Source organism: Pelecanus crispus, chromosome 12 (assembly GCF_030463565.1).
Source record: "Pelecanus crispus isolate bPelCri1 chromosome 12, bPelCri1.pri, whole genome shotgun sequence".
Classification (NCBI taxonomy): domain Eukaryota; kingdom Metazoa; phylum Chordata; class Aves; order Pelecaniformes; family Pelecanidae; genus Pelecanus; species Pelecanus crispus.
The window spans coordinates 21,954,481-21,982,345 of record NC_134654.1 but is presented as its reverse complement, the minus strand read 5'-3'; the positions used below and the strand labels follow the sequence as shown (position 1 = coordinate 21,982,345).

The 27,865-nt window shown below is 59.9% G+C and overlaps 2 protein-coding genes across 2 annotated transcripts; both read right to left on the bottom strand.

Moving 5' to 3' along the window:
• Positions 1-1,438: 1,438 nt before the first annotated feature.
• Positions 1,439-13,906, bottom strand: XYLT2 (xylosyltransferase 2). Its single transcript, XM_075719979.1, has 11 exons — positions 13,772-13,906; positions 7,617-8,088; positions 6,966-7,141; positions 6,416-6,618; positions 5,917-5,997; positions 5,541-5,757; positions 4,946-5,122; positions 3,768-4,030; positions 3,459-3,654; positions 2,682-3,015; positions 1,439-1,761 (listed from the first exon to the last, which is right to left on the bottom strand). Exons 1-11 carry the CDS (start codon positions 13,904-13,906, stop codon positions 1,439-1,441), a joined length of 2,577 nt encoding a protein of 858 aa, XP_075576094.1.
• Positions 13,907-20,195: 6,289 nt separating this feature from the next.
• LOC104031232 (uncharacterized) lies at positions 20,196-26,316 on the bottom strand. Its single transcript, XM_075719728.1, has 7 exons — positions 26,280-26,316; positions 25,827-26,168; positions 23,662-23,818; positions 22,714-22,823; positions 22,117-22,169; positions 21,241-21,378; positions 20,196-20,959 (listed from the first exon to the last, which is right to left on the bottom strand). The coding sequence occupies exons 1-7, from the start codon at positions 26,314-26,316 to the stop codon at positions 20,825-20,827; spliced, it is 972 nt and encodes a 323-aa protein (XP_075575843.1). The 3' UTR covers positions 20,196-20,824.
• Between the last annotated feature and the right edge of the window lie 1,549 nt (positions 26,317-27,865).

Sequence of the window (27,865 nt, the reverse complement as noted above, 5' to 3'; positions counted from 1 at the left end):
CCCCTTCCCAGCCTGCACGCCAGCTCCCGCTGCAGTCCCGCACGGCACACGCGAAGCGTCTTCCCTGCGTGAAAGCCAAACCCAGCCAGACTCTTCCACACAGCGTCGGTCTTCGAGAAAGGAACGTCGCAGGCAGTCCCCGAGCCTGGGAGGACGGCAGGGAAAGGGGATGCTCCGCTGCGGGATGGGGAAGCAGGAACAACGGAGAGCGGAAGGAGCCGGCTGGACCTCGTCTCGCCTCTTTGCTTTTTGGCCAGGGAAGCACAGCAGATCCCGGGAGCTTCTGCTGAGCCGGGAGAAAAGAAAAGGCTGGGCCAAGGGGCCGTGGCACAGGGCAGCCCTCCGGGCGCAGCAAGCCACCGTCTCATCTGCAGCAGGACGTCAGCCCCGTGGATGGCGTTTTGGCAGGGGACCGGGGCGTCCCTTTGCTGAAGCAGACATGGAGGCAGCAGGGGCTACAGCGGCTTGTTGGACTTGAACCGAGCGCTCCCCCGCTCACCGTCACACAACACACACCGGCAGCTCCAAACGTTTGGCACAGTCGGGCAGCTGCCTTGGGGGGCAGGCAGCACCCCACAACCAACCCTGCCCGACGGGCAGGAGGGTGCGGTTCCCCAGCAGCCCCCAGCAGGACATGGGGAAACAGCAAAACAAGAATAGTAACAACAACAATACTAATACTAATAATAAAAAAAAAATGTAAACGACCCAGCACCCTGTCCTTGTAGGACACCCAAGAGAACAAGGTATGTTACAGTCTGAGGGGAGATGGAGACACAAGGACTTCCCGGCCAACACGGGGTCTCGTCTCTATTGCACTTTGCATCATATATATTTCTATATATATATTTATAAAAATACAAACTAAAGGGCTGGGGAGGAGGGGATGAGATGCAAAACCCTGGGCCAGCAGGAGCTCCATGCACAGGGTAGGCTTTGACCCATTCTGCTTCTGCCTGTGCCTGGAGCCCCCCACCAGCCCTCCCGGGGGGCAGCCAGCAGCGCAGGGCCTGATCCTGCAGAGACCCAGCCCGGGGCTGGGCAGGGTGCTGAGCTGGTCCAGAGCCTGCCCAGCTGCCAGCCCTCCCCTCCTCCGCCATCACCCCTTCCCGAGGCTCCGAGGCCTACAGTCACAAACACGCAGCTCTTCCCAGCTGCCAGCGCCGTCCGTGCCCCCGCAGTGATGGACGCCCCGGCACGCTCCTCCCGGACAGCCAGCACCCGCTGCTGGGGGAGGTGGGCAAGACTGACCTCACACCTCCATCTCTGCCCAAAATACCCCACAGAAGAAAGCTTTCCCCTGCCCGGAGGCTCCCATTCTCTCTTCCTCGAGTGACTATGGTGCAAATCGCACGGGGTGATGTAGTCCGGAGCCCCCCCCCACGCCAGTGACGGAGGATGCTCCTCGCTCCCAAGGCCGCCCCCCCGGCTGCTCCTGCTACCTCAGCCGCCCATCAGGTTTGACGGGCCCCAGTTCTGATTTGGGGTCCGGGGAGAGGGAGCTCCAGGAGGTTTTGCTGCAGGTCTCCAGGGAAGCACAGGCGGAGGGGCTGCCGACGCAGACGTCCGCCACAGACCAGAAGGCGCTGATGGCACCATCTGCCCAGTCCTCCAGTGCCTTGCCCGTCAGCTGCGCCTTCCGCACCGCGTCCTCCTCCGCCTCCTCGGAGCGCGGCAGGTTGAGGATCCCCCCCAGGCCCTGGAAGCTCTGCTCCGTGTACTCGTTGCGGGGGGGCCCGCCGTGCAGCCAGTTGCTGTCGTCTGGGCAGGACAGGGAGAGAAGAGAGAGGGGATCAGCAGCACAGCGACATGCCGGCACCCTGCCCTCCCTACTGCCACCCTCCCGGCAGGGCTCAGCACCCTGTCCCCTTTGCAACCCCAGCCCTCCACCGCCCAAGGAGGGAGGTGCTGCTGCAGGACTTAGGGATGGATCCGACCTACAAACGGGCCCTCCACAGCTGCCTGCAGGCCTGGTTTGAGGACTCACATGGGCGAGGGGACAGCAGTGGGAAGGATGGCTCCTGCCTTGTGTCCTGGTTTTGGCTGGGATAGAGTTAATTTTCTTCCTAGTAGCTGGCATAGTGCTGTGTTTTGGATGTAGTATGAGAAGAATGTTGATAACACACTGATGTTTTAGTTGTTGCTAAGTACTGCTTATGCTAGTCAAGGACTTTTCAGCTTCCCATGCTCTGCCAGGTGCACAGGAAGCTGGGAGGGGGCACAGCCAGGACAGTTGATCCAAACTGACCAAAGGGCTATTCCATACCATATGATGTCATGCTCAGTATAGAAACTGGGGGGAGTTGGCCGGGGGGCAGCGATCGCTGCTCAGGAACTGGCTGGGCGTCAGTCGGCAGGTGGTGAGCAACTGCATGGCGCATCACTTGCTTTGTATATTATTATTATTATATTATTATCATTACTATTTTACTTTATTTCAATTATTAAACTGTTCTTATCTCAACCCAGGAGTTTTTCTCACTCTTTCCTCCGATTCTCTCCCCCATCCCATCGGGGCAGGGGGAGTGAGTGAGCGGCTGCATGGTGCTCAGTTGCTGGCTGGGGCTAAACCATGACACCTTGTCATCAGCTACGGTCCAGAGAGGCCAGCACCAGGGAAGCGCCTTGGACTGCCTGCAGGGAGACCCACCCCCCAGCCCCAAACTCCAGAGCATCCTCACCTTTCCTGAGAGGCTGCTTGTGGTTGAAGGTCTGGGGCACCACCAGGAACTGGTTCTCCCCCAGGGGCTCCCAAAACTGGAGGAGGCGGATGGTCCAGACACCGGGGCGCAGGGGCCGATTGAGGGGGGGCTTGTACTGGGTGAACTCTGCCTCAGCATCCACCGTGATGTCGTAGGAGGTGGCAATGACATAGGTGGGGTCGATCCACACCACCGTTGCTGTGAGGTTGGGGCCCCGCGACCACTTCTGCATGGCCACCGGCTCGTCAAAAGGCCCCATCAAGCCTCCAAAATTGCGGAAGAGCCTTTCCTTGGGATCCCACTCTGTGCCCACCTGGAATGACAGGAGGCACAAGCAGTGGGACACTGGGCAAGGAGATGCCATCATCTCAGGTTTTGTGCTTCACTTCCCCGAACCAGGGAAGGCATAAACTTTGGAGCCCAAAGCAATGCACACCCCACCGTCCACGGCGCTCCTGCCTGCCTGCACCATGCCAGCACAAATCCAGCTGTGCGATGCCTCCTGCAGCTGCAGGCGCTGGGCACCACAGCCGCAGCTCCCCCCAAAAGACCCCTTTCAGGTCTTTTCCCCACCAATCAGCTCCACACCCCACACAGAAGCCAAATTCCTGGACAAAGGTTTGTTTTCAGACACAACGGCGGCACTGTGTCCCTCTGTCCCCACAGCGTGCAGGTGGGGGAGAGGAGGAAAGGCAGCGGAGTGTGGGAAAGCCGGGGAGGAAAGTGGGAGTTGTGAGGGAACCCTTCCCCATTTACCTCAAGGTTTTGTAAGCGGTTTGCCTGCCCTCCGTGACCCGCCAGCTTCAGAGCTCCTTGGGGCATCATCCACACCTCCAGGGACTCCGCCTGCCCAGTTGCGGAATTCTGCACTTCCTGCATCACCAGGTAACCCTGGAAACGGTCGTCATAGAAATATAAGTGCACGCTGGATGGGAAGCCCCGGGGCTCAAATCTGGAGAGAGAGAGACAGATGGAGAGGTTGCACATCCAAGCATCAGCATCCTCCCAGCACGAGATGAGGGCCGCCACTCGGAGCCTGGCTCGAGCCTGCGGCAAGTGCCCCACCTGCAGAGCTTGTCGGCCTTCGCTGCCGGTGTGGCCGCAGCTTTCTGGAGCCCCAGCCTGGAGAAGGACGTGTAGAAGGTGAGGGTGACATCACTGAGGCCGCTGAGCCCGTCGACTCGGTCGTAGACGTTCTCCCAGTACGCCTTCAGGGCCGGTGTGTTGGGGGGGTAGCTGCCGTACAGGTGTGTGTCCAGGATCTCTAGCACCTCCTGATTCACCGTTGACTCAAACTTGCGGGCAAAGAAGGTGGGTCTGGAGAGTTGCTGGAAGAGCACAGGCATTTCTAACAGTGTTGGCTGCAGCCCCTCTGCCCTCCCACCTGAGCGGGGCAGCTGGGAGGGAGACAGGCCGGGAAGAAACATGCTGGGACCCATCCCGCCCCCTTGGAGGGCACAGGCTAAGGAGCAGCAAAGCACAGCCAGCCTCTACGTGGGATCCTCTATGGCAGGATCAGTGGGAGCATGCCATACGCTTACCAGTAACGCAGATGGGTTCCCATCTCTCCCACTGCCTCCCCCTTTCTGTGCTCAGAAGCAGCCATGTGTCATCTAGCTCCTTCGCTGCAATCTCTATTCAGATGGGCCCCCACCCTGCAGAGCCACTGCGGAGCCCTGCATGAGGCCTGGCCACGTGGCACAGCTTGCAGGATCAGGGCCCTGCACTCTGTAAGCCCAGGACTGCTCGAAAATCCTGCTAACTTCTCTTTTCAGGGCTGGGTTTATCTCCCCCAAATCTCCCTTGTTCAGTCTATGTCCCTACTCACTGAGAGCATGGGAGACAGGTCACCACAAGGTGTTTTGTCCTGCCAAAGAGGACAGCGCTCTGGAGTGGTTTTACTGAAAAGGTATTGCCCCAAGTGACAGGTCTTCAGGGAAAGAGCAGGAAAATGGGAGAGAAAGTCTGGGAAGAGGAGCAGCATTGCAAGCAACAGCCTGGCTGCTGGGCAGAACAGTCAGCGTAATCCCGCTGCCTGAGCATTTACAGACACGTCTGTGCCGAGCCCCATGGCGGCTGGGGAGCCAACCCTGCTCCCGTCCCTTGCGGGGCTGGGGTGAGGCTCACGTGGGCGTGCGCAGCAGCTGGCACTGCACCCAGGGGTGCGCCCGCAGGGGAGCTCAGAGGGGAGAGAGACAGGGAGGAGGGGAGAGAGCGGGAGGAGAAAGGAGGATCTTTTTCACCTGTAGCCGGAGGAAGTCCTGGGGTTTGAAGTCATTTGGGGAGCACCCACACCAGTCGACTATGTGTTTATATTGGCACTTACAGCCCAGCTTCCGGTTCCAGTTGGTCACTCGGAGGTTGTTATCGACCAGCGTCTCACAGGCGTGACTGTTCTCCAGGACTGTGTGGAAGAAGGACTGTGCACAACAGAGAAGGGACAGGAGACCCAGTGGGGATGGAGGACGGATGGTTAAAGGAGACCCCTGACCCCTCACTCACAGAGGAACAGGACAGGCCTCGATAGCTCCCGAACAGAAACCCATCCCTGTTCCCAGCACACGGCAACGTGTAAGAGACGAGGCTGCGCGCCCACATCAGTCCTTACATGGCCCAGAGGGGCATCTGGACCTAAAGCAGGGCTGGATATAAACATGACCCTTGGCCTGTGTGCTCCTCTCTCCCCTCTTTCATACCCAGGTCTGGGCAAAGGGAGGCACAAAGCTGCCTGCACAAAGCAGTGCCCTTCGCAGCTACCCAGGGTGGGGATGAAGTGGGACAGAGACGTTAAGTACAGCGGGAAGAAAACCCAGCCTGTGCCCTGCGGCCAGCACCCACCTCGGCTGGCAGGAGCGTGTAGGTGTAGAACTGGCGCAGCTGGGACACCAGCTGGTCGTCGGCGTAGACCACGTATTCCACGAAGCTGCGCGTCAGTGAGAACCAGTCAGAGCCCCCGTCTACCACAATGCCCTCGGGGATGTGGCGCTCGCCCAGCCGCCACATGTGGGAGTCACACTCGTGGAACAGGCGGTCCAGGCCCTGCTTCTTGATAAACCTGGGCACGGAGATGAGGATGAGGGGCTAGGGATGTCACCCACTTTGCTGGGTGCAGCTACACCCAGAACATCCCCCCTGCCCCCACTGTTACAGTTCCTTTCTGAAATCCCTCCTTTTTCTGTTCCTCCAGCTCAGCTCTGTCTCTAGCTGCAATTACCTGGCATTGTCTCGGCCATGAGACTTCAGGAAGTTCTTATCTCGGTATTTGGACAGGAACATCACCAGCTCCTCATTGGTCCTGAGGTGCAAATCAAAAAGCGTTAGCAGCCCCCGGGGTAAAGCAGCCCAGTAAACATTCACTCTGCAAAAGCCACCAGATAAAAAGAGCCTAAGGCCGCTTGGTAGGTGCTGACTCAAACCCTGGTCACATCGCTGGGGAGATACAGACGTGGCCCCTCTGCTGTCTGGCGCCTCACACGTACATTCCCCTGCAGCACCCAGACCACAGGAAAAAACAGCCTCCGAGGTACTGGCTGGGCTCTTCTGCAGAGATGGGACCAGCCTGGCCCTGGAGCATCACCACCAGCACATGGCTGCAATCTCCAACCCCATCTTCCCTCAGCTCCCTGCTCCTCCCTGCCCCTCCCAAGGCTGCTGCAGCATCACGCAGCCCAAACACCTCCATCGTCCTCCCCTGCCCCAGCCAAGGTCCTCACCTCGTGGGGTAGTCGGTGGCGCTCAGGTTGATGAAAAAGTCCCAGGGCCACTCGGCCAGTTCCAGCAGGTCCTTCATGCTACGCAGGTACATCTTCAGCAGGCTGGCACCCCCCCAGATGGTCACCATGCGCCAGGGCGTCACGCGGATGTTGGGGTAGTGCCGGGCCAGCTCCACCGCCTCGCGATGGAGGTAGTTGGAGCGCTGCCAGGGAACACGGCTCACGGTCAGCAGGGAGCTCATCTTCCCGAGGCCTCCTTGCTGCCAGCCCAGGGTCAGCCCTTATGGCAGCCTCCGCAGGGAAGAGAGCAGCAAGACAAGACTGCTCTGGGCAGGAGGGATAGATCCTGCTTCCCTGGGGTTGCAGAAATAGGAATGGGAGGGTCACAGCTCCACCGGCAGCGAGGACAAACCCTACCCAGCCACTTCCTCTGACACAGCAAACACTGTGCCTCCACTCACTGCCCACCCGCACCCCAGCTCTGTGCCCTGTCCTGGCGACCGATCCAGGCACTGTTAGCATCTCTCTTCCCCTCGTCCCTCCAGCATACCTTGTCGACGTGGATGTAGAAGAAGTGCTGCTGGTGGTACACAGCCTTGATGAGGCGCTTCAGCTGGCGAATGGCCCTGCCGTGCACAACCAGCATGTAGGCGATGCGTACGGGCTTGCTGGGGGGTGCCTGCTGCAGCCGGCTCTCGTCCCACTGGATGACGGGGCTGACCTTGCCTGCGCGGGGAGGGAGAAGGCTGTCAGCTGCCCCTGGCCTCGGCACCCACCACCCTGATAAACCAGAGAGACCCGAGCAAGGGGGGAGACAGCAGGAAAGAGCTCTGCCTCAGGCAAACCCCATCACACTGCAGTGCCAGGGCATGGTGGCACACGCAGCCCCTTGCGTTAAATTGACAGGGCTGCATTGGGAAAGGGGGGGATGTCGTTCTCTGACCCCTCGAAACAGAAGATGCAGCTGGGCCTGGCTCTGACCTCTGCAGGCACCACAGGCTGCGATGAACAGCCCAGCTTAAGGAGGCTGGCACAGCTTTGATTGGATTACAGAGGCAGCGGTAATCTGGGAATCAGTGACAGATTGAGGCCGCTTTTTGCCAGGTGGGACAGTCTGGTGACATAAGGAAGGTGGCCCATGTGCCTGGCTGGGATATTCCCAATGCCCAGGGGTGACCGGGAGCAGCCCAGCAAGACTCACCTGAGAGCTGGCAGTGGCGAGGCACAGACTGGGGCATGAGGCTGCCGGCCCGGTGCAGACACACCACGTTGGCGATCTCCTGTTGGCACTGCTTGCTGCTGGCCCGGGCCAGCGCCGAGAGGGCGTCTTTGCCCGTGATTTCGCACTTGGGGGTGAAGCTGTTCTCGGTGGGCTGGGGAGCCCCCTCCACGCTGCCCGTGTCACCCTGCTGGAAGACGGCCAGCTGGGCCTCTCCGCGCGGCTCCGTCAGGTTCCTCCGGCTGGAGGAGTCCGGCGCGGCTGGCAGCCTCCGTCCCGGTTTGTGTCTCACCGTGACGGCTCTCACCGCCTTGGACACCAGCGTCCCGGGGCTGTCCAGCCGTCCCCGCCATCGCCCATGCTTCCGGCTGGCGCTGCCCCGGCGCCCAGCAGAGCTGTCTGAGTCCTTGGAGCTGTCGCTGCTCTCAGGCAACCTGGCTTTTTTCTGCCGCTCCTGTGCCCGTTCCAGGTGGATGCAGAAGAGAGGACAGGCAGCATTAACTTGGGCCTGCTTCCCCCTGGCTCTGCCAACATGATCCCCAGAGCATCCTTGTTCCCAGAGCTCAATGCTCCCAGTCCCCGTGTTGCTCAGTGCTACAAAACGGCAGGCACTCCGGGAGCAGCCACTGTGCAGCAAAGGACATTACAACCGCCCCTCTGCCACTTAAGACCCCACAGCACCTCCCTGCATGGTCCTATGTCCCCCTCACAGGGACAGTCCCCTATATGCCAGCAAGGGAGACCCCAATTTACAGACCCCATCATCACAGCACCCCAGACGCACAAAGAAGGTCTTGCTCTCTGCCGCTAGGCTTGCCACAAGACTAACTGGCCATGGTTGGTTGTGTCTGCACCAGCCTGCGTGGGCAGGGGCACCCCTGGATGGTGGGGACGAACACACGGCTGCTCTGGCTGGCGGTGGTTATTTACTGGGAGGTAAATGCACCAGCCCCCCCCGCCACGATCATGCTGTGAGCCCAAGCCCAGCACACCCATCTGGGAATCAGGGTCCCAGGTGGCCGCAGCTGCGCTCTCTGTGGCTAAAAGCACTGGAGAGGCATTGAACAAGGTCCTGCCCAGGCTCCCTTCCCTGGGCCCCGGCTCCCCGCGCTAGGCTGGAGCAGTCACTGTGATCGTCAGCGTCTCTAGAAATCCCTTTAACAAACCCTCCTGCCGAGCCAAGCGGATGTGTAAAGGGAGCAGTTAATTACGCTTTGTTACCTCTGCCAGGCTGGCTGATGAGAGAAACGAGTCAGCCTTGGGGAGAGCAGGGAGTTGGGAAGTTCAGATGCCTGTGAGAGCCACACTCGTGGGAGAGCACTTTCCCAGCGAGTCGTGCCCATGGGGCCAGGGCCGTATGCCCCCAGCCCACCGCAGGCGCTCCCGGCCAACAGGCAGCTGCCTGCTCCAGCCAGGCCTCCCACGGCTATCTCACAGCGTCCTCAAAACCCTGCCTGCCCAGCTGCTGTGCCAGCACTGCGGGAGGCAGCGAGCGCATCGGGGGCTATTCCTGGGCAGCAGCATCTTCTGAGGATGGGCAAATGCCTCACAAGGGCAGCGGGACCAAATCGGCCCCCTGCACAAGCCCCCCTGTGGGCACAGCCGCTGGGAAGGTCACGGCCAGGAGAAACCATGCTGTACAAAGGCTGGAAAGCATCGGGCAAGATCCGCCCGCTCTGGTGTCTCTGAACTACCCATGTCACGGTGGCACAGCCTGCAAACCATGGCTACCCAAGAAGGGGCCAAGCCACCGCTTAACTTCCGAGGGGCTGGCGTCAGCAAGGATCAGCTGAGTCCCCTTCTGCCCAGACAGGCGTCACAGGCAGCCCGAGACAGGCGGCGAACCGTTCATTAGTCACCACGCAGGACCATCTGTTCGAGAGTTATAAACCTGTTTTCTCCACCGAGCATCACAGGAGAGGGGAGTCAGGAGGTGACAGGCGAGGAGTGAGTCTCTTCCGAGGGCTCAGCCCTGTTCTGCAGGAAGAGACCCACCGGCCCCACTCACACCCTCTGCTCCGCAACACGCCTGGCTCCGGGGACAGCCCCTGCATGATGCCCACCCTCAGTTACATTTCTGCTTGTCCCCCTGGAAGGAGCCCAGTTCCCAGCTCGCAGGCATGCCCGGCTGCCTTCCCCAGTAGGGAAGTCGTTAGAAACATCGCCAGCCTTTCTGGAGCTGCCAGCTAACAAACTCAGTGGCTTCTAATTACTGCACCACAGTGGAACGATCCCTCCACCCCAGCCAGGCAGGGAACAACTCTGGACATACTGCTCTGCTGTATTTAAGACTCATGCGCAGGACTTTTGGTAAGGCTCCCCGTCCCCCTCCTCCCGACACATGCAGGTGACTCCAGGTGCCAGGCAGAGGCCACTTCTCCCGTCCTGCCTCCCGGATGTGACACTGCAGTCCTCACAGTGCCACGGAGCCATGGGTCAGGTATCTACCTGCACCCTATCCCCAGCACAGGTTTGACTGTGCTGACATCTCCAAGCTCTGCCATTGCGAGGAGCGGAGCTAACAGAATCTGGTGTCCTGCAGGATTCCCCCTCTCGTTGACTGACTGGTGTCTGCCACATACAAGTGCTCATCAGGCAAACCCGGCGCCAAAATGTTCCAAAGTCACCAGAGGAATCTGGATGCTTGATTTCCAATTGCAGCAGACCCTTAAATCTCACAATTAAAATGTCTGGAGACAGCCCCCTAAAAACAAGCTCTTTGCGGGGAAAAATAAAAATCAAGGAATCTCAGCAAAGCCGGAAGAAAAGATGTTTTGCAGGAAGCTTCTCTGGCAGCCGCAACACATGGAGGATACCAACACACAGGCCCCAGAGAGGTGCTGCCTCCTGCCTGGAAGGAGGAAGATGGGAGGCGAAGAGATGTGACTGGGCTAAAACACTTCTCCCAAGTGACAGATCCTCATCTCCACTTTGTGGAGGACACTTTGGAGTTTGCATTTTCCTGGTGCCAGCTCCACTGTACATGAAGTGCTCCAGAAAGCTCCTGTGCTGGCTCAGGAGCCATCAGTGTCACCACGATAGAGGCAGGATTGCCCTGGTCCCTCGGGCTCCCAGCTTTGTGTGCAGACAGGCTCATGCTGTCTGCAGCGGGGGTGCTGTCAGCGAAGGGCTAGGTACCAATGGGAATTTCCTCTCTCATTGGTCAGTCTGGACAGGGATTGTGGTGTTTGATCCCAGTGGAACAAGATAATTTGGCTTTCTGGAGGTAGGAAACTCAGTGTTGACCTAGGTGGATGGAGACTGATCCAACCTCTGCTGGTCTGCACGCCATAAAGCATCTGCTTGGTGAATAAAGGGAGCCTGGAGGACCCTGACGTAGGGCTTGCAAAGAGAAGCGACACGATCCAAGTGGCATGGCCTTCTCAAGGAGGGCTGGGCTGGTGGCTCTGATGTGGCTGAAGCCCGTTACAGGGCAGTGAGCAGTCGGTACTGCTGGTGCGAGATGGGTTTACAGCCTGCTCCGGTGAAGGGCAAAGATCCTCCTTCAGCTTCTACTCAGCTCATACCAGGGAACCCCCGGGGATGGAGCCTGCCAAGCAGGGGAAGCTCTTCCCTCCCCTATGAAGGGAAGAAAAGGAAACCAGCAGGCTTTGAAGAACCGAGCAGGACAGAGAAAGGGGCTGCCACCAGCAGAGATCAGAGCAGCCCTTCTGGGAACACCCAGGCAGCACAGGCAGCTGCCAGCCTGGGGTATGGGGCCACAGCGCAGCCTCCGAGCACTGCAGGTGCCCCAACCAAAGGCACTGGTCCGCAGGGGAAGGTGAGCTCGCCCGACCCCAGATGCTCCACGGCATTTGCAGGACTTGAGTCTCATTTTTGCTCTATACAGCGAGTCACAGCCCGTTCATGGTGGGGACAAGCCAGGTTAGAGCTGTGTCCGTTAGTGGGAAGGAGCCATTTACTCTGGCAATTAAGAGATCCCAAGGTTCTCCAAATCATTGCATGCCTGCAAGGTCATGCTGTCCTGGGAGGGTTCCTCCAGCTTTACCAGAAATGCCCCAGGGGAATGGCAGCTCCTCCAGGTCTGGCCAAAATCAGAAGCTGCAGGAAGGCAGAGAAACCAAGAGCTTTGCCATTTTGTAAAAAATAAAGGTTAACTGGACTTTTTCCAGCTTGCTAATGGGTTTGGGCTGTCCGTAAAGTTCAGGATGGTTCTTGCCTTCTCTGAAGAGGCTTGTCCATTCCCAAGCCCTGGCGTCAGGGCTGCTGGTGGCAAACCATCCCCTCTCCAGGTGAAGGGGACTCACGGCCAAACCTGTCAGCTGCCCAGCTCACTTTTGGGAAGAGACCTGGGGAAATCAGGCAAGGACCGAGACCACGTCGAACAAGCACAGAGGAAAGCAGATGAACGGTGCGTGAGGAAAAGCTGGGATAGGTTAAGTGATTTGGTCAAGGTCAAGGGGAAGGGGCAGTCGGGCACTCCTGGCTGCCAGATCCGTCTGCTGTCATGCTCATGGTGCCTCCGGATCACAGGCAACTCTGTGTCCCCTCTCCTTGCCGCATTTATTTCCTGGCTCTGTTTTGGTAGTGGGCGTACTGCAGCACGTGAGGGTGCTCATGGCTGTTCCCCATGTCCCAAGAGGAGGCCTGGGGCTGGGAATTAATCCACTGAGTGAGTGGTCACCTTAGAGACCTTGCCCCTGCAAGGGGCTGCACAGTTCCCCTTCTCACCTCTTTGCTCTCAGAGAAAACTTTCTAGTCCTATGAAAAGACCTGCCAACCGCAGGCAGGGTCACCCTCCACACCTGGGAGGCACCCCACAATGGGGAGGAGAAGCTCTTACCCCTCCAGAGATCCCCACCTCATGGACACTGGCTTTGCTCTGCCACAGCTACCACGCTCACCCCACACCTGCCCCTGCACAGCTCCCAGCTCTCGCCGCACGCTGTCCCTGTCCCTGCCAAACCCGGCTCCACCATTGCCCTGGGGCTTGTCAGCAGCTCACAGAGAGTCTCTACAGCCCCCAGAGCATGAAGGTCCTGCCCGAGATGAGGGGCTCCGGTGCCACACAGACATTCACCAAGGGAGCCCATACAGGGACTCTCAGCCCTTCCCCAATGCTGTTGGAGAAACCAGCTTCAGCCACTGGCCCACCCAGATGCAGTGGGCCTGACATGGTCCAGGCAGCTCACAACAAAAAAATAAATTCAAATAAGCAACCCAGAGGTCAAGAGCTTTGTTTGAAGGTGGCAGCAGCATTCTCCAGAGGCCTGGGTCCTCCTCGACACCTGCTCCGTGTCTGACCTTGGGCAAACACCTTCGCCAGCCTGTGCCTCAGTTTCCCCACACGTAAAGAAGAGGTGTTTTTGCCTCAGCAGAGCATTCTGGCATAAAGACAACAGATGACTGCAAAAGTGCCCTCACACTTCACAGGGACATCCCTGACCAGACCAGCCAAACAGAAGCCACCACAAACTTCCTGAGCTGCTGTGCGTGCTCTCCCCAGCTCCCTGAATTACCGTGTGTTTTCATACTTCTCTGGCTCAGGTATCACCAGCCCCTGCTTCCCACAATGTCTCTGAAACCACAGAGAAGCGCGAGACCCCCGGCGAGCTTCCCACGCTCCCCACCCCATGCCGGACCCCAACAGACAGCCCCTGGGCCACAAGGTCCCCTTCTCAGGTGCCGCAACCCCACAGGGCTGCAGCGGGAGCCCCCTGACAGGCCACGGCCTGCTGCCCGCCCCGCAGCCGCCGCCCCCCCCCAGCAGCCTGGGGCCTGCGGGACCCCCCCACCCACCCCAGGGACCCAGTCCTGGGACGGGGCCTCGCCAGCCCCACAGAGGCACCCGAGGAGGGGGGGCACCCCCCTCGTGTCCCCTGCCATCTCCAGAGCATGGGAACACGCCATCCCCCCGCCGGGCACTGTCCCCCCAGGGCCTCCCCCCACCCCCAGGGCCTCCCCCCCTCAAGAGCCCCCGCCCTCCTGTGACCCCCCCGGGCCTCCCGCCCACCTCAAGGCCCTCACCGCCTCCCCTGTCCCCCCCGCCCCCCTCAGCCCCCTCAGCGCCCCCGCAGCCCTCTCAGCGCCCCCCCAGCCCCCTCACCGCCCCCGCCTCCCTCAGCCCCCGCCGGCAGGCCCCGGGCCGCCGGTCCCTCCTCCTCGCCGCGGCGCACCTCGGCCGGTCCCTCCTCGTCCAGGCCGGCGGAGGTCCAGAGGACGAGCCCCTGGAGCAGGAGGATGGCGAGGGCCGTGGCGACCGCCAGCCGGTAGCGCCGCGCCAGCTTCCGCGCCCGCCCGCTGGCCACCATCGTCACGGCCGCTCCGCCGCGGCAGGGCGGGCTGCGCCGGCGCGCGCCTCCCGCGCTCACGCGCCGGCGGGGCGGGGCCGGGGGCGCGCGGCGGGGCGGGGCGGGGCGGGGCGGGGCGGGCGCGCGCTGGGCTGTGCCTGCGCGCGCGCGCGCGCGTGTGCAGCGGGGGTGCGCGTGCGCGTGCGCCCATCCACGTACGTGCCTGTGCGCCCCGCGAGCGTGTGCGTGTCTGCGTGCGCGCGTGGGCACCGGGGTGTGCGTGTGTACGCGCGTGCGCGCGCGTGCATCTGGTGCGGTGGGATGTGCGTGTGCGCGCGTGCGTGCGTGGCTGGGGGTGCGCGGGGGCCCACGCGTGTGCACGTGTGCCTGTGCGTGCGTGCAGGCGTCGGTGAGCGCGTGCACGCGTACGGTTGCGCGTGCACGCGTACGGTTGCGCGCGCACACGTGCACCGGAGTCTGTAAGCGTCCACGCGTGTGCGCGTGCATGTGCGCGTTGCAGCGTCTGCGTTTATGTACTTGCGTGCAAGCAGGGGGTGCGTGTGGTTGCGCGTGCGTGCCCTCGGGTGCGCGTGTGCTTGTAAGCAGCAGGGCGTGCACGTGCCTCCTGCGTGCGTGCGCCGTGCACCGGGGTCTGCATGTGCGCACCGGGGTGCACGTGCCTCCTGCGTGCGTGCGCCGTGCACCGGGGTCTGCATGTGCGCGCCGGGGTGCGTGTGCGCTTGTGCACGCCGGGATACGCGTGGGCACATGTGGCGGTGCACTGTGAACCTGCATCCACTGGTTGTGCACCTGTGTTTGCACATGTGCAGATGCATGTGCACGCTGGCATGCGCGCGTGTGCACACGCGCTGGGGCGTGCAGCTGTGCCTCGGCATGTGCGTGTACACCCGCCCGCGTGCATTGTGGGCACTCACGTACACGCATGTGTGTGCACAGGCGCATATATACGAGCACGTTCGCGTGCGTGCACTGGGGTGTAGGCCATGCGTGAACTGGCGAGCGCGCGTTGGCGTAGGGGCACGCGCCTGTGAGCGTCGGGGTGTGCGCGCGGACGCGTGTACGTGTGCGTGGGGGCCCGTCCACGCGCGTGAGGGTGCTGGGTGCCTCCCGTGGCGCAGCCTGCTCCGAGCCAGCCGTGGGTGCCGGCTTCCCCAGTTCCCTTGCCGTGGGGCTGGGCGCAGGGCCCGGTGCCCTCGCTGGGGGCTCGCGGCGCTGCTGCTCCCCACAGGCAGCGTGCAAGGGCCTTGCTGAGCCTCGGGGGGTCCCCCGGCTCCGCGGTGCCGCTCGGGGGGGTCTCAGCAGTGAGAGCTGTCGCCCCCACCCCACTGGCAGAGGGGACTTTCTGGGTGCCCAGGGGTGAGTGCCAAGTTTGCTGCTGCCCCACAGCCACCGGCCTGTCAGAGCGAGAGCAGCCCCGAGGGCAGGGAACACCTGCACGGAGGCGTGGGCATGCCAGGCCCTTCTGCACAAAACCATCCTGCTGCCGAGCTTTAAGGAAAAAAAAAAAAAACAACCCACCCCGTTCCTGTTTCTGCTGCAACAAAACCTGAAAAGATTTAAAACCTCTTTCAGGACACCCACCCACCGAGAAGGGCTCCGGGCGAGCTCCAGGCAGCAGAAGTGCCCCGGGATGGAGCCCGGGCTCCAGGGCAGAGCCGTGCCAGTGGCAGAGCCTTGCCACGGGAGCCCCAGCTTTGCTGGCTGACCCCTGCCTTCCCCCCCCCCCGCCCCCGGTAAAAGCTGCTGGGGGAGAAGTATTTTAGCAGGGGAAATAGGAAGCAGCATCTGCGTGGTGACAGCAGCCCTGTGGAGTTCCATGACCTCCCGTGACCTTCCCGGGCAGATTCTTCGGACACAGCAGAGGGAACTCTGCAGCCTCAAAACTGCCTGGAGGGTCTTAAGGGGAAGAGGTTTGGAGAAGAGGGGCTCTGCCGGCTGCAGGAGCTCTGTGCAGCTCCAGGGGGGCTTTCCCTTGGACAGGAGCAATATGGTCCGTGCCCATAAAGGCCGAGAGCTGCAGGACTGCCTCGGTATCTCCACACTGGCGCGAAAAGGCTCACCACATGCAAGGGTGGGACCTCCCTGTGGCTAACAAACGGGCTCACCACATGCAAGGGTGGGACCTCCCTGGGGCTAACAAAGGGCCAGCCTGCTTTGGAAGGAGCCTCGCGTGCCCCGGCCCCGGGCCAGCTGCAGTGCCGGGGCCAGGAGCGAGCACGGCTGCGGCTCTGCCCCAGCATTGCTGCCTCACGGGTACTTTGAGCAATGCATAAGCGAGGCGCAAGCCAGAAAACACATGGCTTGTCAATAAAAAGCGCAAAAACCTCATCTTCCTTCCTCTGCTGGAAGAAGTTTGTTCCTTCCTGTGTTATTCCCCTGCTCAAGCTCATCGCCTTGCAAGGCACAAGACACAAATTACAGTTTGACAGTGTTTAGAGGCTGTTGATCAAAACCAAGTCCGAGTCGCTCCCACAGCCTGTCGCTTTGCAGCTTGCCAGGTAGCAAGAGCAGTTTGGGAAGCAGCTGCACCAGGGGTGCGAGTCCTGTGCTCCCCCCGAGCTTCGTAGCCAGGGTGTTACCTGAAAATAAAGCTCCCGAAACAAAAAATGTTTTAGAAAGGAGATATTGCTTTATTCAGCGTTGGGTGCAAGGTGGAAGAATTCCACAAATCAAGCACACCAAGCTCGGATTCTATTCCCTTATTTATACACTGAGTATACAATTTCCACACCTATCTAATACATAATTATTAACCTGTCTTTGCGCGCACATCTTCATTAGTTAACAGCTTACCCGTCTAGTCTTTAAAGCTATAGCGTCTTTTTAATTCACTGCACTTGCAGAGGAGTCAGGGGGTACTCGCTTCAGTCCTTAATTGGGTTTGTGGTCACAATCTCCCCCTGCCCGAGTTACTTTTACCCGGTTTCTCCTATCTTGCACATGTCCGTTTGTTTTACTTTCTCCTTATCTTTGAAGGTCAGCTACCAGCTGCTTGGCCATCCCCTCTTCCTCCTTACATTTTATCAGTATAGCAAGAGATGCATTACTTCACTACTACTTAAGGACAATATTTCATTAGTATAGCAAGATCTACGACTTAAGGGCAACAAGGGTACTTGCCCCAGCACACGTCCCTGGGGAAGTGGGAGCAGGGAACCTCAGGCACATGGGCTTTCTGATGGAGAGGAGGGAATAGCTCCAAGGAAAGATGGAGATACTCCCCAAATCCTGCACTCCTCCCCAGACAAGCAGGAGCAGAAAGCTGGGTGCACCCCTAGTTCATGGTGCAGGGAGTAAAGCATGTGACTCCAGCCAGCCGGCCCCTAGATAATTCCCCTCCCTTGCATTACACCTGCCACTCACATAACACTCAGGTTCCCACCAGATCATGGCCAAAACTATTTCTTACGGGAGTTATTTAAACTCAATCATTGCACAGCTTCCTTAAAAAAAAACCCAGGTGGCAACAAGCACACCTCAGCCCCAGCACAGGCTCTTCTACCTGCACAGGACTCTGCTCTTTTCACCCCAGGCTTCAACCAGCCAGGAGCCAAACAAAGCCCAAAGAGCAGGAGAGAGAAGGCTCCGCTCCCCTCTGCTCCGCTCCCCCACACCAGAGCACGCCCAGCCAGCCCCGGCCCGGCTGCCCCAGGGACTCGTAGCCCTGCGGCTCTGCCTCGTTTGCTCTCCTGCTGCCGGGGGGCAGGAAAGCAGGGTGAGCAGCAGCACCCCATCTCCTTAGTGAGAGCTCTGTGCTTGGCTGCTTTCCTGGTCTCACCTTCCTTAAAATCTCAATGTGGCAGCAGTAGAAGAAAAGCTCCTTCCTGCTTAGATCATTGGATCTGCTCATCTCTCCTTATGTGCTAATTGGGGGCTGCAGGCTACAGTAATTCATTAATGAGCCAGGCAGCGGGGCCTCTCCTGGCTCTGTCCTGCTGGGGTTTGTCCCTCTCCCCAGCTTCACACGGGCTCTGCATTTGCCCAGGAACCACTTTTCTCTCCTGTAAGGCTCAGGTGCTGCTTCTGATTCTCTGCCTTCCCACCCTGGCCAAGGGAAGACTTTTCGCTGCTGCTGAGCACCCCTGAGTATCAGCAAATTGTGTTACAGAGTATATAGGTATTCCAGAAGTCATTGCCTTTACACCTGAATGGGTTACAGGGGGTTCAGTACATGAAATATATGCGCGATGGAGGGAAGGTGGAGAAGGGAGCAGGGCTATGTCGGACAAAGTGGACATCAGGGAGCACCCAGCTTGGCTGTGCCCGATTCCCTCACCCATGAGGTTCACTGCTGGGTGCACACAACAGCACTAGAAACTGGCCTTGGCTCTGAAAATGAATTTCCAAAATACTCCTGCAACCATCCCTCTCCCACTGTCCCTCCTCACTCAGGCTCTGCCTTGCAGGTCCCCAAAATAAGCAGCTCAGGGCTGGGATCTGCCTGGAGGAGATGGTGGTGGGGAAGCAGCTCTTGCTGCTTCCAGAAGAATCACCGCTCCCTTTCAAGAAGGGGTGAGTTACAGGAAGGCTCGTGCAGCAGGATAGGACAACTTCGCTTTCAGCTGATTCCCACAGCCACAGCTTAGAAATCATGATTTTGGGGCAGAGCTGGTTGCACAGTGTAAATCAGCACCCCTGCCCCTGAAACCAGCCCGGCTGCGTGGAGCTACAGCACCCGAATTCTCGTGGCAAGGGAAAACTTGCCTCTCCAGGCAAAACCACTTGCATGGGACCATGTGCGTGGAAGAGCTCAGGTTTTCTGCTCCCAGCTCTGTTTCCATCAGGAGTCAGCCCTTCCAACGCCAAAAGCGTGGAGGTTTCACCTGACAGGCATTACTTGTCTTCCAGGCAGCTGCCCTGAAACGCCACCAACACTGGAGAAAAGGCAAATTTCTTATGCTCTTAAAATTACCCAAGAAAGCTTGAAAGTCTTCAGCTGTTAAAACTTTGGTGCTCAAAATGGCTCTTGCAGAAGGTGCTGCCAAACTCCCCACCTTTGCACACCCTGAGGGTCTTGCACCCCCCGCCCCCCATCACACAGCCGGCAGCTATTTCTGCCTTAGCGCTGTGGCAAGGGCTTTAATTTAAGAAAAACATTTAGTTCTTTTTTTAAAGCATGAAAACTACCTCCAGATATGGCATAATGGGATCGAGTTACCTAAAAAAAGTCCGATTCCTCCTCCCGACTCCTTCAGAGTGGGGTGTTATTATCTCCAGTAATAAATGTTGGAGCAGGAGGAACAATATGCGATTTTCTTTTTTTTCCCCCGTTCCACATGAAATTTGTGGCAGAAGAAGTTTGGCTGCGTGGGTGCAGAGGGGTTTGCTTTCCCTTTTTTCCCAGCAATGGCTGGAATCTGGCTGGATGCTCGTTTTCATTACAAATTGCAGTGATGCTTGTTTGTGCCATCGCTGTTTGTTCCCTGTGTGCATTCAGCTCCTGACTGAACACAGGAGGAACTTTGCTTATATAGACATACAACCTTGTATAGGAATAACCACAACTGCCGTACCACAGATGTTTACTTCCAGCTGCCTTTGGTTTTGAGAGTACAGGGATGCTCCACGTGGCTTCTCGAATAAAATAATTACAAAAATACTGAAACAAAGCTTTGCAGCAGTTAAAGTTAACAAATTCTCTCCAAATGAAGCCTTGAAATACTCGACTCAGCCTCACAAATAGATGCCCACCCCTGTGACCTGTTTTTCGGGGGAGTGGGTTGTCACGATGGATGAATTGCCCAGCGCTGGGCAGGAGCAGAGGGAACATGCACAAAGGAGGGCACTGGCACGCAGGGGGCAAGAGCGTGCCCAAAGTGCAGCCCCGTGGGACGTCCCAGTGGGGAGCAGTGCCGCAGCAGCCGGCGGCGGGGCTGCGGGTCTGTGCTGGAGCAGCGGAGTCCTTGCCCTTAAAGATCTGGGTTCCCACACTGCCAGAGTCTGCCTGGGCATCAGCGAGAGGCGGGACCCGCTTTCGGGGTGACACTCTGCAATGACACTCTGCAATAAACCCTTTAGCGTGGTGGAAAACCGCTGTATAAATACAGCCGAATAAGGCGTTAGATCCTATCAGATTCTCAGTTGGCTGTCACTGATAAAGGAGCGATATTTTACACAGAAAAATTTATTTAGTGTGTGCCATAAAATAAATTATCAGCAAAGCAGAGAAGAGCAGGGTCACGGTTACAGCCCGTCCATATACTTCCAGCTGGGGGGTCCTTGGGGGTGGCAGGGGGGGAGGGAGCAGAAGCAAACCTCCCTGGGGGCTGTGGGACCGGGGGGGCAAGGCAGCTGCTTCCCAGCAGCCGCGTAGGAAGGACAGGAGCACCTTTGCCGTCTCTTTTGCACTGAGACTCTGATGCACCGCACCCTCCACCTGGGTCCCCCTGGCATTTGGATGTAACAAATGCATTTCGATATAACATTTCTCGCTGTCCTGCTTTCCAGGAGCTGCCAGCTTTGCCTGGCATCAGCATGAAAAAAAGCCAGTCAGTGGGTTTGGGAGCTTCAGCCTGTGTGAATAACGCAGCCAAAGGGGCAAGCTGGGCAGGTGCTGGGTGCAGGGAGCCAGGAAGCCCACCCACAACCCCCAGCCCACGCTCACCTCCTGCTGCCAGGCTCTTCCACACCCTGCCTGGCCAGTCTCTGGCCTGGGCTACCCCAATGCAAGGGGCAATTTTTTATTCCCAGCACCCCTGCTGTACGAGTGAAGTCTCCAAATGCAGAGGGATGATTTCATCCTCACCCTACTCCATGCCTCCTGCTCAACCTCATCCTCTTTGAGGCTGCTCCAAGGAAATGTCCGAGCCTACGAGAGCAGCAGCTCCGCTGTCAAGCCAGCTCCTGCCTGAGTGGAAAGCCAGGTTGTCCCGCTGGCACTGCCAGCAGCAGGAGTGGCCCGCGGGGCCGGCTGCCAGCTCACACCCTCTGCGCTGCCCTGTAGAGCTCTCCTCTGGGCTGTGGGGCTGATGGCACGTTGACGTAGATCTCCTGCTGCTCCAGCAGGGAATCCTGCATGCTGGTGTATGCAGCCTCTTTTTCTTTTTCCAAACGCTGAGAAAAGAGGGGGATAAACAAAAACCATCCTTTGCGGGGTTGCTCCGGGGCAACACCATCTGCTGGAACATCTCTTGGCTGCTTTAAGCACCCAGGAGCAGCTGTGGGGACCGGAGAGGGCACCCACATTATCCAGGGTCATGTGCACCCCAGCTTGGCATGTCCCTTTGCAGCCCTCTCCCTACCCATCCAACCCACCCTGCTGCCCACGCTGTCACCCACCCGCCCCGGCTTTCCACCTACCGCCTCCAGCTCGGCACTGCTTTGCATTCTCCTACCTTATTGCTCTGCTTGACCTCCGCATATTCGGTTGTGTTGTTTGCCAAGCCGCGGAAAGCGTTGGCATTGCTGTACAACTGGCTCTCGGCTGTGTCCGTGCGGTGGTTAATGTCCACGTAGGTCAAGGCATCCGCTCCCTGACATGCGAAGGAGTGGGATGAGCTCTTAACTTACTGCTGCTCCCCTGCCTGCAGCCCGCAGGGGTGGGAACATCTCCCATCCTGCTGCCTTCTCTGATGAGAGCTGAGACGGCTGCAGGAGCACTGGGGGAAAATTTAACCTGCAGCAAGAGCTGGCTCAGCATTCCCCAGGGGAAATCTGGTTAATGACACTGGCCCCTCCTCGAAAGCTGGCAGAAAAGTTTAGACAATACTTCCCAAGCAGTGACCGAAGATCAGCTGTGGGGACCGGAGAGGGCACCCACATTACCCAGGGTCATGTGCACCCCAGCTTGGCATGTCCCTTTGCAGCCCTCTCCCTACCCATCCAACCCACCCTGCTGCCCACGCTGTCACCCACCCGCCCCGGCTTTCCACGTACCGCTGCTCCCCTCAGGTGTGCTTTGCTGCGGGTTCCCAAGGCTCTTTCACCCAGAGAAGCAGCTCCCATGCTTGGAGGGGCTCAGGGAGAAACCTCTCAGCTCAATCCTAAATTCCCTTCCCAGGAATACTCTGCGATAGTCACACAAAATCCCTGGTTGGGATCTTTCTGTTGGCAAACAGAGCTTAAAGAATCCCTCCCAGCCTAAAGGGCTGTGAACCTGGCTGAAAGTAAATGGATCTGGCAGCTTGTTTGCTCAGCTCGGGATATAACGTTTCCCCTCCCCAGGCGAGCTTGGAGCACACCATTAAAAGACCTCGTGCAGTTTGCCTTACTGTATGCACCATGCTGCGAGTCCTCTCCATCTCTACAGCTTCTCCGGAGAGGGCTGGATGAAGCACAGATGTGGTTAGACATGAGTGAAACCAGAGGACAAAAAAAGTATTGAAAACTGCACTGCCACTGTGAATCTCGTTGTAAAGCAGGAAGGGAACCTGTTGTCCCATCAACCGTGTAAACCAGAGCAGTTCTTCAAATAAAACCAGACCCCACCTGCCAGCTGGTGTCCCTCCCTGTCCTTCACACTGGCCTTAAACTTCGCACCAAGCCTAGTAGTGCAGGCCTGGCCTATGCAACTGAGCACGTCTGAAGAAGCTGACGGTGCCCAGCCAAACTCAAGCGGGTGCCGTGCTGGGCAGCACCCATCCTGAGAGCCGCCATTCCCCGCTCCCGCGGGTATCAGACTGCGGGACAGTCCCACTGCTCCCTCGGGGGAAGGAGAACTCCTTGGTGGAGGTCTCGGTGATGGACCCAGGAACTGGATGGATCACGGAGGGAATGAGAGAGACAAAAGAAATATAGAGGAAAAAATATAGCAGAAGACAGGCTCTGGTGCGAAACTGTGTGTGTGTGACAGAAGCAGCTTTGCTTACCCTTCTTCTTCTTCTTCCTGGACAGCATTACCAGAACACCACCAGCAACCACAAGCAAAAGAAGAACCACTACAATGGCTGGAGTGAGGATGTGCTGAACCAGGTCCAAGCTGCAAGAAAAAAATGTTCCTGTTCTCACGCTTCTCCTCAGAAGCCGACTCAGGAGGAACCAGCATGGAGCAGGCATGCAGGTAGCGGCTGTGGGTGACAGGGCTTGCCTTGGGAGGAGGGGAAGCAGGCGTGGGGGTGGCCAGGCTGCAAGCTGGGCACGGAGCAAAGCAAACTGAAAACAGCAAAAGCAAACGGACACTCGGGTCTGAGAGCTGCTGCGTCTTCACTATTTTAAGGATCAGTTCCTGCACCTGATTTTGCTCTGGTTCAGCTCCACTATTTGTTGACCTTGTAATGGGCAACAAGGCAAGGCTGGCATGCCAGCCACCCCTTGAGCATGCTGATGGGAAGCCTTGGCTTTGCCCACTTCCTGCATCACCTCCAAGAGGGAGGGGAGGAGGGAGGAAGCTCTGCCACTCCGTTCTCAGGCTTTGTCAGCTATCTCTGCGGGGCTGTAACTACAAAGCAGAACAGGACCCAGCTCATCACTTGGTTTCCCACAAGCAAACGGTCCCTCTGAGTTTTGGGGAAGGAAATGGTGTCAGTGCTGCAGCCAGAAATCTCTTCTCACATGGTGATACCCTGCGCCTTGCTTAAGCTGCAAGATGGACAGGGGACAAGCAGGGCTCTGCTGGGACCAAGTGACCAGGGGCACTGGGATTATTTTCCAAGCAGAGTGGCTGGCTGAGAGGATGAAACGCTGGTCTCTAAAGGCAAAAGCAGGAGGTCTGAAACCTTAAGGGAGATGTGAAGAGCCCAGAGGGTTGCAGGGCTCCAGCTGCATCAAAGAGACGTCATGGAGGGAGGTGGCCTCTGTGAGCAGGAGCTGGTACTCACTGTGGAAGGCTGGAACCTTCGTCGTGGGAGAGTTTTGATCCCGGTCGCGCAGCTTCCTCCTGGGGAGTTGTCTGTGTGGGGACTGATACAGAGCTAGTGAGAATGGGGTGCTCAGTGGTCTGGGTGCAGGGCAATGCTGGGGAGGAGGAAGGAGGACCTGTAACAAAAAGAGGAGAGGGTGAGTCAGTCTCCCTGCCTCCATGGGGGCAAATGCTGTGGGTTTTGCAGCGAGTCAGAAGTGACCCACTTACTGTCACACCAGGAGAAGCTGGGTCCCCTCTGTCACATCCAGAGCACACTCCTCAAGGTGGGAGGGCTGTAATCCCCCGCCCAGGAGGCTTTTTGCAGTCCCAGTCCTCCCCCAAAATGCACACACGCACGCAGCAGAGTTCACCCTGCAGGAAGGGGGTGTGGGCACCCCATGCCCAGCCCGGCACCAACACAACAGCCCCATGTAAGTGTCCCACTGCAGGGGCTGGTCCCTGACGAGGGGATGGAGAGGGACATTCCCTAAGCCCAGGGCTTGGTGCCCACAGGCACTGGCTGCCCCACAGCAGGAAATGGGGCAACATAGTGGGGCGAGGAACTCCCTGGTGTTGTAAAATAAAGCAAGAAAAGCAAAGACAGGGTAGGATCTGATGAGAGGGGAAAATGGGACATGGAGAGCAGGGTGGTGCACCCCAGCGATAGGGGTGGCTGACCCCGGGGCACCAAGAAGGGGCCGTGGTGAGACCTGGGCACGGGGAATGCGTGAAGGCAGCACCTGCTATGGCAGCAGACTGCGGAGCGCTGGGGACACATCCCGGGGCTGCCCCACGGGGCCTGGGCACCCACCTCCTCCAGACTGCCCCTCCCTGCAGCCCCTGCTCCCAGCACTTGGAGGGGGACACAACAACGGTGGACCTGGGGGACCCGCAAGTACTGACCTGGGAACACCATCACCTCCACACGGTGACTCTCATCACGATGGAGGAAGGGCGTTCGCACACCGCAGAGGTAGGTGCCCGCATCCCCCTTGGCCAGGCCCTTCATGGTGACCGTGAACACCCGCTGTGTGCGATTGTCCCAGATGGACAATCGGTCCTGCCACACCACGGGCCGCTGCTCCGAGGTGATGACAATGTCATCATCACAGGTAAAAAAAAGTGTTGCTGGTTTGCACCAGAATTTCGGGTTCATCTCGTGGCCGGCCTTGTACCTGCAGTGCACCGAGAGGGACCCCCCGAGGAATCCCCACACGGTGCGGGGTCCCGTCACCGCCCAGCAGCCTGCGGAGACACACGGAGCCGCGGCAGTGCTGCTGCTGCTGCTGCTGCTGCTGCTGCTGCCGCCACCGCCCAGTCCCGGCCGTCGGGGCCGCCCCCGGAGCCGCTCCGGGACTCAGGGGCTGCGGCCCGGCCTCACCTGGCAGCAGCGCCCAGGCGAGCAGCGGCAGGAGCTGCATGGCCACTCCGGGACGGCGGAGCTCGGCGTCTTGCCGCGCCCGGTTCCCCTCCGCGGCGCGGCGGAGCGGAGCTTTGCCCTGCCCCGCCCCGGGGCCGCCCCCACGGCACCGCCCGCCCCGTCGGGGGAGCAGGGCCGGGACGCCCCGGAGCTGCCCGACCGCGGGGGCCGCCAGAGAGAAGAGGCGGAGGCGCGGAGCGGTGGCGGAGAAGCTTTATTGCATCCGGCGGCGGCGGCGAGAAGGGCCCGGCGGGGCCCCGGTGCTGCGCCTCCCGCCCGCGCCGTCGGGGCCGGGGCGGAGCGGCACCGGCTGCGGCCGGGGGTCCCCGCCGGGGGCTCAGCTGCCCCGCAGGCTGACCCAGAGCACGGCTCCGCTCATGGCCAGCAGCGCCAGCCCCTGCAGCCCGGCCAGCACCGGGAAGTAGCGGAAGGGGCCGGGGCTTCCCTGCGGAGCGTCCGTCCCCGCCGCGGGCGGCCGGAGCGTGGTCCGAGGGTGGGTGACCGGAGGGAGGGTGACCGGATGGAGGGCGGTGGCCGGGCTCAGCGGCGGGCCTGCAACCGCGAAGAGGGGACAGATGCATCGGTGCCTGCCGGGCACTGGCCTGCTCTTGTCCGTCGCCATCCCCCCACCTCCCGGGTACCATGTCTTCCCGCAGCCCAGCCCCGGCCCCTGACGTGGTGGTCACTGGGTGCTGTGCAAGGGGGGACATGCAGGGACTGACCTGGGGACACCATCACCTCCACACGGTGACTCTCATCACGATGGAGGAAGGGCGTTCGCACGCCGCAGAGGTAGGTGCCCGCATCCCCCTTGGCCAGGCCCTTCATGGTGACCGTGAACACCCGCTGTGTGCGATTGTCCCAGATGGACAATCGGTCCTGCCGCACCACGGGCCGCTGCTCCGAGGTGATGACGATGTCATCATCACAGGTAAAAAAAAGTGTTGCTGGTTTGCACCAGAATTTCGGGTTCATCTCGTGGCCGGCCTCGTACCTGCAGCGCACCGAGAGGGACCCCCCAAGGAATCCCCGCACAGTGTGGGGTCCCGTCACCGCCCAGCAGCCTGCGGAGACACACGGAGCTGCGGCAGTGCTGCTGCCGCGCACCAACACCTCCTGCCCCATGGGACTGGTCCAGTGTGGGGCTTGAGCCCCAGGGGTCCCCTCATCCCTACCTGGCAGCAGCATCCAGGTGAGCTGCAGGAGCCACATGGGTGGGCTGGCCTGGGCCATGCGTCAGGGAAGCCCTGCTGCCCCTCACACTCCTTCTTTGTCATGTGTGTCTCTGGGGCTTTGGTTCCTCTTCTGCCTAGGGTACCAAGTCTGTTGCTGCTGGAAGTTTAGCAAGAGTGTGGGATTTGTTGTTTTCTGTGGTCTCAGCTGACTTCCTGCCTCCCTGAGAGCACTGCTGTGCAGTGTCCCCTGAGCACTGCTGTCCTGCCCCTGCCCCTGCCCCAGGGGCTCCTCTCTCTGCCCCTGGCACAGCCCCCGCAGCGGGGTGCAGTCCTGCCTCTCCCTGCTTCGCTGCCATGCTGCCCAGGCTCTCCGGCCAGGCAGGGCGCCCAGCGGGGGATCTGCCTCTCGAGGGGTGGCTCAGCCCTGCACAGGGACCCCCTGAGCCCCAAATGTGCCCCCAGGCTGGGTGGCGAGGGTGGTGCAGTGCTCCTGCGTGGGCACGCTGTCCCCGCCATGGGAAATGCAGAAGGGGAGCCCCAGCCTCCTGTCCCTGTGCAGCTGGACGTGACCACCCGTCCCCGCTGCCATGGCCGGCACGTCCCCCCGCGCTGTCCCCAGCACAGCCCCTCTGTGGCTCAGTAGCCCCATGCCCAGTGCCCTCATCGGGTGTCTCCAGGCCTCCCCCCCATCCCCATCCCTTGTCTCCTGGATGTACCAGTCCCCCCCCAGTGTCCTCCCTCCCACCCACCAGTAACTTGCTGAGCCTGCTCTGGGCTGGGCAAACCCTTTGGAAGAAGCTCCCAGGGGTGAGGAAGGGTTTGGGGACAGGTGGAGACAGGCAGGACAAACGCAGCCCATGCACAGGGACCAGACCCGTGCTGGGTGTCACAGGGTCTTTCTCCTACAGCCATGGGCTGGTCCCAGCTCGGACCAAAGCCCCACACGTGGACCCGCTGCCAGTACCATCACAGCTCTGGCCTCAGTGAAGGTGAGGAGGCAGCTTTATTGCCAACAGTTGGTTCTAGTTTAGCAGTGCTGAGGCTGTGTAGAGACACAGCTGAGCTGCCCCTGTCCCTGATTTGTGCCTGGCCCTGAACACTGGCCCCAAGAGCAGCTCTCTGTGGCTGAAGAGTCCCTGCCCTGAGCATCACCCGGGCCGGGCTCCGGGCTGCTGCGCATCCCTGCGCAGTTTCTCCCGGGTCTGTTCCCCTGCAGGGAACAAGCTGGGAGCCCTGCGATTCCCCATGGCTCTGCCTCGGAGCTGCTGCCTCCATCCCTGCCACACATGGTATTTCTGGGTCGGGGCTGCCCCCGCCCGACAGTGCCAGGGGCTGTTCTCGGATGGGGCACTCCAGGGGCGGGAGGTCTCACCCGCTTCCCTGGTGCCCCCTTCCTGGAGCTTCCCCACTCCTGCGTGTTCACCCAGGAGGTGGCACCAGCCAGGCCCAGGAAGACCCTTCAAACCCACCGGGAGCTGACAATAAGCGAGGAGTTGGGACCCCAGCGGGTGGAAGCACGGCCCCGGCCCCTGCGCTCCCGGCAGGCTCCCAGCACCGAGCCGGCAGGAGCAGGCAGCGGAGCAGCA